Source organism: Drosophila miranda, chromosome XR, assembly GCF_003369915.1.
Source record: "Drosophila miranda strain MSH22 chromosome XR, D.miranda_PacBio2.1, whole genome shotgun sequence".
NCBI classification, from domain to species: domain Eukaryota; kingdom Metazoa; phylum Arthropoda; class Insecta; order Diptera; family Drosophilidae; genus Drosophila; species Drosophila miranda.
The window spans coordinates 37270710-37284003 of NC_046674.1; the positions used below are offsets into that span (position 1 = coordinate 37270710).

A 13294-nucleotide genomic window follows, 5' to 3' on the forward strand; every position below is an offset into this window, starting at 1 on the left:
CGTTTAGTACTGTTTTCTCATAGCCAACAATAACTTTGGAGACCTTTGATGCTTTGATATCCTTGCTAATCGAAAGAACAGTTCATGTCGGTAGCTTTATAATATGGCGATCAAGTTTTTCTTAGATGGATTTTTGTGATGTAAGTCTACAAGAAACTGTAATAGACCAATTTTTTTGGAGAAAAGATTTATTTAGAGGGATGGTTTATGGTTTCTTATAGTTTAAATATTATGAAAATTAAATAAAAAAACTAAAAAACAATGGCTTACTTTAGACAATTTTTGAAACGAAAGTTGGAAGATTTTAATTTGAAACTATGGATTATTGTATTGTTATCAATTTGGAAAGTGATCACAGGATTTTAGATTTCGGACACTTAGAAGTCGCTTTAATATTCTTCATATTCCTTTTCATAATCATCATGTTCATAACCATAGCAGCTCTGACAACTACACTAGTTTACAAATTTAAAACAAGGGGGAACGTTGTAAGTCGCTAGGGCCGCGACTCTACATTTATATCCGATACTCAGTCAGTTTCTTCGCCAGAGAGCGCTCACATTCACTACGAAGAGTGTATGAGAGAGAGATAGAAAAGTAGTAAGCGCATGGACGGCGTTTCCTAGCCACTGCAAATTAATTAGTTCCTTCTGGCTATAATAATATGTCGATCTGATCCAGATCCAGATACAGTCATTCTCTATGATTCTGCGTTTTTGGTTTTCTCGTATCTTTAAAATTTTTAATTTGTGGATGCGGAAGAGGGCGTGGAGGAGTCTGGACACAAAATTTCGTTGCTTTAGCTCTTATAGTCTCCGAGAACTAGGCGTCAAACAAGACGGACAGACAGACATGGCTCTATCCACTCGGCTATTGATGGTGATTAAGAATATATGTATGTATATAATTTATGTGGTCGGAAACGCTTCCTTATGGGCGTTACACATATCCACTTTTCCCCTAAAATCGAATATACCGGTGTACTTATTTTGAGTATCGGGTATACGACCTCATAAAGTATATATGTATATTCTTGATCAGCATCAATAGCCGTTTATTTTCACGAAAACTACTGCTTTGATGCAAAACTTTATACTCGTTTTGGTTAACACACTTTAATCAGAGGCGAGGTCACATACATATGTACATACTTATGTACAGATGAACATATGTGTATATGGTACTACGAGTATATGCAGCCGGAATTGGTTTCATCTCTGCGTCTCAAAATTCTGGCCGAGATCATAATACCCGTTACAGGGAAATAGAAAACATAACTACAAAACATATACGACACACATATGTATGTATGTATGTAAGCCTTTTATCTTATTTAATATTTTCTTCAGACTCGCTGGAATTTGACGTCGCTACAAGGAAAAGTGTCTGATTTTCAATGTGTGTGGTGGGTGTTGAGTGAGAGAATATTAAGAGCGAATCTTTTGGGGCTGTGTCTGAAGCCGAATGCGCGAGAGTGCTGAGATGACATCCCAAATTCTCCGGAAAAACTGAAGAGTAATAGTTGCCGGGTTGCCAGCCTCGTTTTCTCTCTTTCTGCGTCTGCGTCCTGCAGCCAGAATGGCGACTGTCGTTAAAAATCGCAAGTCGTCAGACGTATGCAAGAGGTTAAGAACGCTGTTTGCCATCACGGTACGTGGTACAAGACCGGGGTCGACCGACGGCAAAAGCAGTCACAAGAGGTGTACAAAAGAATACAGTTGGAAGCATATGTAAATCAAGAAATGCCTCAATTGGAGCCGCTGAAGTCGAATTTGAATTCCAAGTACAAAAAAGTAGAATGTAATAGTCACGCAACAAAATAAACTTTAGACCACGCAAAAAATGTTCACACATTGTTTACGTAAATGTTGCTCTACTAACGGTTAACCGAAAGCCATTATGTGAAATTAAATACGGTATAGAAGTCTTTCCTCGCCTTAATAAATTCGCCATCAATAATTCGATCAACCGACTAACCAATCGACCAGCTATCGGCTACGAAACTTTTAATTCAATAGAAAGAATAAAGAATAAGATTAATAATTAATCAAATAAAATAATGAGCGAAAAATATCATATTTTTGAGAATTTTTTGAATATTTTTTTACTGTTTGCCCAACTAAGAAACAGAGTGTGTTCATGAAGCAGTTCAGCAAAATTTTACCAATAGTAAATTAGAATAATTCATTATCAATTGAAAATCTAATTCGGAATATTGAGAGAATTGAGGAACCTAAGCTGCCTATGTAAATGTAAGTAAAATAGCTATACAAATACAGACACGTACCAAGTCCATATATACATATGAACATATGTACATGCATTCCGAGTACATACATACATATGTGGTATGTCGTATGTCGCTGACGTCTTAAGTAAAAAAACAAAATGAAAACACGGTTGAAAATTTTCAGGTATCACATATGTATGTATTTACATCAATATGTACATACATACATATTTATGTACAACTAAGCGTGAACCCGGGAATGTCTTTTAAGTACTTAAAATGTATTGGTATGTATATGAATTTAATCGTAACATAGGAACAATAAAGATAAATAAATAAGTACATATGCATATGTAAATACTTCCGATATATGTACATATGTGCGTACGTACACATACATAATAGTTGTACACAGTAGAGTATTCATGCAAGCATTCATTTTTGTTGACGTCGCTATAAATCCGAATGTAAGAATATACATATGTACATATGTACATTTACATACATATGTAGACTCAAAAGACTAATTTTGCCATTATAGTGTTGTCAACTGATATACATACATATGTACATATGTATGGGCGACTCGCAACGACAGAACGAGGCGCGGCAGGCTGCGCATGACCACGGGACAAGTACGATACACAGGATATGTAGACTCTTTAAAAAACGTGAATTTCCCTTAAGTATGTACATACGTACATATGTACATTTATACTGGAAGAGCTTCCCCGAGAGATTAGATTGTATTAATTGTGTTGGATCGATAATTATTAAGCGTTTTCGGGTATCGAGCTCAGCATTCCCTTTTTGAATTTTCCTTTTCCACAAGTGTCCTGAGTCTGAGCATGCGTTGTCAGCGTTGACGTCGACGCAATCAGTACATGCAACCACTTACTCTGTGGTCACTGCTGAGGCACCAGCTTCTTTTTTCGAAACTGCGCCGTAAAGAGCACAGAGTATGCTTGTGTTACCTTTTAAATTGTTCATTTTCATCCCCCTATTCCGCTTTAACTAGGGAGCTGTCTTTGCTCTCTTTTCGGACTCGAGCTTATTCGAATGCCTGAACAGCCCTGTTAGAGTCTAGTCCATACCCCACCTATCGCCGGACCGGTATGTTTATACATACATATGTACATATGTATGTACATAGCAAGGAATTACTTACTTGACAGAATTAATTGTTGAATTAATTATTTTTGACTAGTGTTTTTTGACTGGTCACTGCACTGGTTCGATTCAGAAGGGTTTCTGTCTTTCTATGTACATATGTACACACATACATACACGTACATATGTATGTACCTACTCATGCATTTTTTTTATAGACCTCTGTGTAGTCGACATTAACTATGTTGGTAACAACAAAATGAAGAACAACAAATATGAGCTTAATCTCTTTAATAGAGTTTGGTAGATATGTATGTATAATGTATCTACATATGTATATATGTATGTACATACACTCCCCGACACTTCGGCAAAATCCAAAGAAAACGGTGAATTTAAATTTTTATAAAAATCTTTATTCAATTTTTATTCAAATTGCAGTATTCGTTAAAGGAGATTAAGGAAAAAAATGTATTTGAAGTAGCTGAAACTTCCGTTCTTACACCTGAATACGACACTCATATTGACATCGAAAAAATTCTCAAAAATCAATTCGAGTGTCCTTATTATGAGAAAGAAATTAGGGTTATGGTAAGTCCTTTTTAAAGGGTGAAAAATCGAAAATAAAAGCATCGAAGGTAGGTCCATCAATAATGAAAATAAGTGAGAAAATTGGTAAAACTAGGTGTGTTCTGAGTGATTTCATAACAAACGGGTAAAATTATGTCAAAAACATAAAAACCGAACCAAAATTGCTACTTCCGAAAGTGCTATGCAAATCTTTTCTGCGAGACGCATCTAAAATACACGACCCAAGCTTGATGTAGCTAGTGCTAAAATAATAAACATGTTTTTTCGAGGACTGCCTTGAATTTTGCTTTTATGAATTAAATCAAATGTACGAATTGGGTGTACAAAATTTGGTTGCCTTCCAATGCTAAGTCAATAATATAAGTATTTTATGTCAACAATAGTTTATTTTTTAGTGCAATTGACACATATTAAATAAAGCCATTATACCAATTAAGCCATTATAGCCATTATGTTCAAACGTATTTCGTAATAATTGCAACACGACAGTCCTTTTAATCGACAATCTACTGGATGTATGATATTCTTGAATCTGAAGATAATAAATAACGTCCATATAGCACTAAAAATGTTATATTCTTAGGAAAAATTATCGCTCAAAATGAGATTTTAAGAAATTAAATTGGCCGGTGTAAATAATCAAGATTTCTCTAGTCCCCAGCAGTGTTGCCAGATTTTGAGAGTCACCATAAGCTAGATTGAAGAAAAAAATAAGTTAGAATAAGCTAAAAATTTAAAAAATGCTCAAAAGTAAGCTAGCTATAAAAACACATAAAAATAATGGTTAATTGAATTCTATTGATTTTTATTTTTTTTTCAATTTTTAATTAAAGTAATGCATTATTTTATCCACTTCATTATGCTCTGGCCGAGTGCTCAGCAATGTACAAACAAAGTGCAGCCTCCTGCTCTTCTGCTTTTGAGGACTTTCTAATAAAAGTTTTGTTAGTTTGTGTCATGCTTGCATTGAATATGTTTTTAGCGACAGCATGCTGCCGTAATTCGCACAACTTGGCCCCAATTGTTGCCTTACAAAAGCACAGTGCGCTTCAGGGGTCAGTTGGCACATTGCGTAGTCGCTCCTTAAACACATCGAAATTTAACCAGAAATTGTGGAAATTTTGTTTATAAGACACTTTTGGCATTTTTGTATTTAAATGTGCAATTATGTGTAATATACATACGTACTGTAGTGTGACTGAAATTTATCAACGAAAAATTACCATACATTTATACACAAAATTGGATGATATACCAAAATACGAACAACATACATGATTTTTGTCCGATTTCTCGATAAAAATATCAAATATTACAATACAATCAAAAAAAAATAGTTTTGTACAAAATTTGTATAAGCCAAAATAAGCTAAATGAAATTTTAAAGAAGCTAGATTTCAAGCTATAAGCATTTCAATTATTCATCAAGCTATTTGATTTTGTAATAAGCCAAATCTAGCTTAAAATAAGCTAAAATGGCAGCAATGGTCCCCAGGCGATTTCTATAAATCATGGGATGGGTCTTCGAACTCAATAATATAGGCGTTCTATTTCTAGAGTTGAAAAACTTTTTTCGGATCGGATAAATCACACAGTGCTTGCACAATTTTGATTAATAGACGAATATTTCTTGTATCAAATTTCTTCCGCTACAGATGTGACAGGAGATGTAACAGGAGACCTGTTTGGTCCGCTCATGAAATGTTATTTCTTGATGTCGACAAGCAGAATAACTGTCAAAAAAAGAAACAAAACTATAAAAAAAACAAGGCGGAACGTTGTGCGTTGCTGATGCGGCCGGAACGATACTTAGTCAGTATGGCTCTCCTCCACCAGACGGCGCTTATATTGAACGACACGACAAAGAGTGCGAGAGAGACAGAAAGTCACTCAGAACGTGTTGTCGGGCGCTGCGTAGCCACTGAAAATTGATTTGTTCCTTTTTTCCTATTGGTTATAATAATGATTCGATCTGATCAAAATTCGACAATCTGTTTGATATGGTAATTTTCTATGATTTATAATTTTCTCGTATCTTCAAAATTAAGGATGCCACAGATTTTCATCGTTTGCGGGAGCGGAAGGCCGCGGGGCGAAGTTTTGAAATACACTTATAACAGTGACATATTTCAGAAGTATGGATACAAAATGTCGTTGCTCTCGACTCTCGACTGTCAATCGACTCTGATGCTGATCAAGAATATATTTACGGGGGGTTCCTTATGGACGTTACACACATCAACTTTCACCACAAATCTACTCATTTTGAGTATCCGGTATAAAAAGCTCTTGAATAAATTTCTCGAAATAAATCGTCTGCCCAAAAATAATTAATGAGTCTATCAGTCTTGATCTTGGAAAGGTTGTATTTATTTGGCGCAGATGTTTGAAACACACAGAAAGAAACCTCTCCAACCCTTTATACATATATGTACATATGTACATATGTATTTATAATTTTTACCAGGATAATGAGATCATTTTATTTTGTTATGTTTGTATGTCGGTCTGTCTGTCTGCTGTCAATAAAAATGTGGGAAGGTTTCAAGCTGTCTCTTTTCTGTTCGTCTGTTTACTGAGTGCACTGAATAAGTCAGAAAACACTTGTTTAAATTGATCGAATATCTTCTTCACAATTGAATGGCAGACCAATATTTAAAACAGATTTAATACAGCCATACTCATTACATGCAGTACATGTTACAAACAGTATTGGAATAAAGTATGCCCTTGTATTTCACGAGTACACGGTATAAGAACGTGTGCAGCCAGTCATCCCCATTCATTCCCACAAATTATTATTAATTATTTAATCTGTTGAGTCTAATTTGATCTCTGGCGACTATTTCGCTGCCGCTGCTTAATGCCTGTCCTTGCTTAATTAGTGCAAATTGTCGTTGTCAGCATTAACATCAGTGACGCTTCAAACTGTCTGTGTGCAGACTTCCATCTGAACAGCTGTCTAGCGCCGCAACACTTGTGCTCTTGCCACGCACTATATTCATATACGATTATATACAAATTCATATTTTACTGGATCTGCAAAGCTTTGCAAATTTTTTCGTAAGTGCTCAATACATTCAATGCTAAAAAATGTATATTCGAAAATCTGTAACTAGCAATATGTTAACTAACTTTATTCGACAAATTTCTGACAATTTCATCTTTTAAAGACTCGGATAAATTATTTTGAAATTTTACAGTTATTCCCACTAAGTTATTCTTCAGTCCAAAATTAGCTTATCTAATTTTTATTTTTCAGCTCGTTTTTAGGAAATTGAAAACACCAAATCCAAATACAGATTTCGATGCAACTTGACTCAAACACTTAAGTCGGGTAAACGTTCCAATTTGAACGTTTTCAAATTATATAAGTAAAAGTGATAATACTATCACTGTGATTTACCGGATTGGATATTATTTTGGTTTGCGATTCTGTGTGTTTTTTTACTGTACAGATAACAAAGCTGAAAAGAGATTCAAAAGCTTGATTGAATGAGTGAATCGTGAGTGAGTCAATGAAATAGCTGAGGTGAGGAAAATATAGAGTGCCTTGCTTAGCGCAATGAAGCTACAATTTCAGCTCTACCCTGATGCATATAAAAGCCTAGACGCAGTCTTTGTTGCAAACGCAGATAAACTCATCATCACAGCCATCCACTGCCACACAACCTGACCTTCGAAAAAAATAGAATTGAGTGTTACCAATGTGCCAATAGCTGCAGTAGATTGATATCTAAAATATAGTGCAGCTTCAGCATCAAAAGAATACTTGAGCTACGACTATTCAGACGCATAATTACTTTTTTATTGTCTCAAATGTGCCAATTAAAGTTTGGATGCATGAGAGTACCTTTTGGTAAATATCCTCGGGAACGAGAATAAAAAGGGGAAATAACCTTAAAAAAACGAGGAGAGGACAACCAAGACTTAGCATTGACGCTAACACAGACGTTGACGTCGACGCCTACTTATTAAAACACATCATTGAAGCTGCATAATGTGGATTACCATCACCTATTTGATCCTCATCATTGCCCAGCTGTGCACCTTGGCCACATCCGCAGGCGGTAAGTAGTCTAAATTTTATAATATCTGTTCCCCGTTAGGTCTCGGGAACACTAAAGCTGAAAGCATAGATTCAAATTTCACTTTTTTCAGCCAGCATCAGCTTGGTATTTATTTATTAAATTAACAATTATCTCTTTATAATGGTACTTAATTACAAAAGGAGGAAAAAAGGGAAGTTAAAAGTTAGTTAAATTTAGGTGATTATAAATATTGCATGCTATTAGTTTAAGGGATAGTTCAGAAGATAAGGTATGACAGAGGGAGTTATAATTATGGCATATAACCCTAAAAGGTTCATCTCCATGATATAATTAGACCTACATATGGGTAAGCGGATAGGCCTAAAAGTACGGGTAGGTCTAGATGGGACGGCCAAGTCGATCTGACCCAAGAGAGTTTGGGAGTCAACAATCCCGAGAAGGAGCTTGTGCACGAACATTACGCCATTGCATATTCTGCAATGGTGCAACGACGGCAGGTCAATAAGATTTAGCCTAGACCGGTAGGGTGGCAAGATTCTACCCGAGTCCCAGTTAAAGTTACAAAGGGCAAAAATAAAAAATTGCTTTGGCACGGATTCAATAACAACCTGCTGCTCTGTATACTGCGGGCTCCACACACAAGAACAATACTCCAATATAGGACGTACTAACGAGATGTACAGTTGTTTCGTAACGTACGGGTCGTCAAACTCCTTGGACCAACGCTTGATGAACGCTAAAACACCCTTGGCTTTATTTACTGTTGCAGTAAAACAAATCTTATGATCAAAAAGGACTCCGGGGTCATTATGACTCGAAATTCGCTCGAGGACATGATTTCCTGGAACATATGAGACAAAATGTGGAGCGCGACGGTAAAATGTCATAAGTTTGCATTTGGAAAGGTTCAGAAAAAGAAGATTAGTTGAACAACACAATAGTAGTTTACTTAGATCCAGTTGAAGGCGTGTGTGCAAATACCAATCAGAGTAAGGCAGACAGATTTTAACATCATCAGCATACATTAGTGTAGTAGAGTATGTTATAACTTGAGGATGGTCATTCACAAATAAAATAAACAGAAGCGGGCCCAGATGACTTCCCTGTGGCACACCTGAAGTAACATTAACAATATTTGACAACACGTTAGAAAACAAAACACGTTGAGTACGGTTAGGGAGATAGGACAAAATCCAATCTAGAAGATTCGTTGGGAACCCTAATAAAGAGAGCTTGTGAATAAGCAGAGCATGGTTCACAGAATCGAATGCCTTGCTAAAGTCCGTAAAAATTACATCCGTCTGCAAACCACTTTGAAAACCACGGTGGATTAGGTTAGAAAACTCAAGAAGGTTAGTCGATGTTAAACGATGTCTGAAAGAACCGTGTTGAGACGGAGATATCAAGCTGCAACAAAGATGTTGCAGTTGCCGGGTGACCAGGAACTCAAGAAGCTTCGGGATGGCGGAAAGCTTTGCGATACCACGATAGTTTTCAATATTTGATCTTGAACCTTTTTTGTGAAGCGGAATGATGTAGGACTCATTCCAAATTACTGGGAGACAAGACTGTTCCAAAGAGAGGTTGAAGAGAAATGTCAATGGTTTGCAAAGGGACTGGGCACAAAGTTTTAAAATGCAACTTGGTACCTTATCTGGACCCGCAGAAAACGATATGTGATAGATGACAAACCTTCCAGAAGACTGTTCCAAAGAGAGGTTGAAGAGAAATGTCAATGGTTTGCAAAGGGACTGGGCACAAAGTTTTAAAATGCAACTTGGTACCTTATCTGGACCCGCAGAAAACGATATGTGATAGATGACAAACCTTCCAGAACAACGCTTTCCTCGAAAATAGGCAGAACGAGGGGGAACGTTGTAAGTTGCTGCGGACACCGCAACTCTACATTTATACCCGATATTTAGTCAGTATGGCTCTCCTCCGGCAGACGCCGGACAAAGAATGCGTGCGAGAGAGACAGAAAATCAGTCTGAGCGTGACGTCGGGCGCTGCGTAGCCACTGCAAATTGATTTCTTGCTTTTGGCTATACAAATTATCCGATCTGATCCAAATTCAGCAACCGGATAGATATGGTCATTCTCTATGATTCTGCGTTTTTAGTTTTCTCGAATCTGCAATATTGTGGATGCGTTTTATAGTGAGATCTCACAGAAGTGCGGAGACCAAATTTGGTTACTCTAGCCTTAATAGTCTCTGAGATTTGTGGATGCCCCAGATTTTCGTCCTTTGCAGGGGCGGAAGGGGGTGTGGCGAAATTGTGACACAAAACTGGCTCTGGCTCTTATAGGTTCTGAGATCCTTGAACTCATATTTTGCAATTGGCAAAACCGACCATGAAACCTGTGTGTTAGAGAGAGACAGAGCGAGAAAGAATGAAATTGTTTTCTTGATTCTGGCCTTAATAATTATACGATCTGGTTCAGATTTTACACTCTAGAACATATAGTCATCCTCTACGATTCTGCGTATCTCGTATCTTTGAATTTGTGGATGCCACAGATTTTCGCCCTTTGTGGGGGCGGAAGTGGACGGGGCAAAATTTTGAAATATACTTGTAGCAGTGACATCACAGAAGTCCGGATATAAAACGTCGTTGCTCTAGCTCTTATAGTCTTTGAGCACTAGGGACGGACAGACAGACAGGCGGACGGACGGACAGACGGACAGACAGACAGGGCTCAATCGACTCGGCTATTGATGCTGATCAAGAATATATATACTTTATAGGGTCGGAAACGATTCCTTCTGGACGTTACACACATCCACTTTCACCACAAATCTAATATACCCCAATACTCATTTTGAGTATCGGGTATAAAAATGCTGTTAGCGTGAGGTAGCTGGTACGGATACGGAGTGGATGCGTCGTAAATATGAGACGAGTACGTTGTTTGGAAAAAGGTAGCGAATAAATTTTCAATACCAACAGCAGAAGCTTCTGTTTGTTGTGGTAATGATGGGACAGAGGAAAAGCGTTTGACTTACGCTTAGAGTTAACGAACGTATAGAATTTTTTAGGATCATTACAAAAGTTTCTACTACATTGTGAAAGGTAATGATTATAACACTGACTATTAACGGCAAGAAACAGAGAGCGAGCGGAGGAGTATAGAGCTAAGGCCGACGATACAGTTACAGTGATATCTGGAACAAATTTATTAAGGTCGGAGTAAATATAACTATAAAACGAGTTAACAGTTGCATCTATGTTCAGTAATGAATAAAGAAACGACCAATCAACAAGCGAGAGATGTAGATCTAAATCGATAAAGTTTGTTTTGCGAAAACACTTTATGTGGCAAGGAGCCACATAACCAGATCAACGGATATCGACATAGTTGGATGGTAAGGATCTTCAGGGAATGATATTGGGCTTGCTCTGGATACCGTAGCAAGAGAAGCATCGTCAACAAACATGAGGTCAAGAAGTCTGTCCCTAATGTTTTTAACAGCATTAATTTGGACAAGGGAAATATCCGTTAGCCCATTGATAAAGACATTGTGGCAATTGGGAAACAACAGGTTAGCGTCATCGCAAGGCAGCCAAGAAAGAAATGAGAGCTAAAGTCCCCCATGACAAGCATTTGATCATTGCAACCTAATGCAGATACGACAGTATTAATTGCTGAGAGGTGGTTTAAGTAAACCTCAGCCTCAGAAATGCGAGGAATGTAGGAGCGGGTTAAATAGAAAAATGCCGAGCCAACACGAACTTTGACTGCAACAAATTCAATTCCATGGATGTTATTGAATGGGAATAACTCAGATGAGAAAACAGATTTGACTGCAATCAGAGCCCCACCTGCAAAAGATGGGCGGTCCATTCTATAAATAGTGTAATTGTCAATGAAAATTTCATTATCATTGATAGAAGACTTAAGCCAAGTTTCGGTAAAAGCGATGGCATCGAAATCAAAAGACGCACTATTTGTTTTCCCAACAAACTGCGAACGTTCTGATAGTGAAAAGAAAAATGGTACATCAGTTTTTTGGAGCAGCAGGTTCGGTAATTCTGATTCGGGTTCGAATCTTTGTGAAGGAACTCATGCATAATTTTATGCTCAGGCCATATTGACGGTTCAAGAGATTTGGATAGAAAATAATCAGGGAGAAGAATTTTAAAGCATGTTATGTTGCGCTTATGTTTAAATGTAAATTTAGTCACAACTATAACATCAGGCGAAGCGTTAAGTTTAGAGGAAAGATGTTGTTTAACGTCCTCCGTTGTAGCCTCAGAAATAAGACGGGAAACAAATATTGCTTTCCGAGGGACCGAGGTTGTAGTATCATTATGCGCAATTTTCCGTCTAGGCGATTCGCTCAAGAGTTTGAGCCCAAGAAACTGCGCAGGCAAAATGGGGGATCAGGCAGCAGAGCCAGCCCGACAATCAGCAGCAGCGGCAATAATTCAGTGCAGATGATCCAACGAAGTGCAGGGAACGAGCAGTAAACTCACCAAAGCAGAGACACAAAAGAATAGTCCACAAAGAAGTAGAGTATAGGCAATCCAGAGAGCAACAATGCGAGCAGCAGGCCCGCTTATGCTTTCGAGAGAGTGTGGCCGATGCAAACGCTGATGCGCGAGAACAGTGCACACCGAAGAAACGATAACGAAAAGCAGACTGGGTAATAAACAATAACAAATTACCTGCACGAGTCCGATGCGTTACGTTGTGATATTGTATTTATATTAAACACTACTTTGCAAATGAAACACTGGTGATTAACACAAAGTAAAATCAAATAAAAGAGATGCGATGATATATCAAAACAAAGTGACAACAATGTTGTATGATATTTAAGCAAAGGGCGGAGAATGCAGGAGCAAGAAAAAATACAACCGGCTTAAGTAAGAGCTAGAAGCGAAGGTATGGTGCGCAGTTTTTCAATTGATCTGCTCGCAATATTAAAATATCAATAAATCAATCACTGCAGATTGATTTGTTCCTTTTGGCTATACAAATTATCCGATCTGATCCAGATACAGGAAATCTGTTAGATATGGTCATTCTCTATGATTGTGCGTTATTAGTTTTTTCGTATCTTCAATATTGTGAATGCCACAGATTTTCGTCCTTTTTGGGGGCGGAAGGGGGTGGCGAAATTTTGAAATACACGTTTTATAGTGAGATCTAACAGGAGTGCGGATACCAAATTTGGTTACTTTAGCCTTAATAGTCTCTCAGATTTGTGGATTCCCCAGATTTTCGTACTTTGCGGGGGCGGAAGGGGGTGGGGCGAAATTTTGAAATAAACTTGTGCAGGTCCGAAATCACAGGAGTGTGGATA

General features: G+C 37.5%; 1 protein-coding gene across 23 annotated transcripts in view; it reads left to right on the forward strand.

The window, feature by feature from the left end:
• The first annotated feature begins 1336 nt into the window (after positions 1–1336).
• Positions 1337–13294, forward strand: part of LOC108160402 (disintegrin and metalloproteinase domain-containing protein 11) — a 551474-nt gene continuing 539516 nt past the window's right edge. For 7 of the 23 annotated variants that reach the window (XR_004471659.1, XM_033387857.1, XM_033387851.1 and 4 more), the window contains exons 1-2: positions 5434–5934; positions 7194–8001. Coding sequence is in view for 22 of the 23 variants with exons in the window: in XM_033387857.1 (XP_033243748.1) it covers positions 7932–8001 (70 nt within the window). In the remaining variant the exon portion in view is untranslated. Of the gene's footprint in view, positions 2253–2414; positions 2518–3781; positions 3932–5430; positions 5935–6978; positions 6995–7193; positions 8002–13294 lie in introns of those variants that run through there. The other 16 variants (XM_033387862.1, XM_033387864.1, XM_033387865.1 and 13 more) reach the window with 10 other exon arrangements.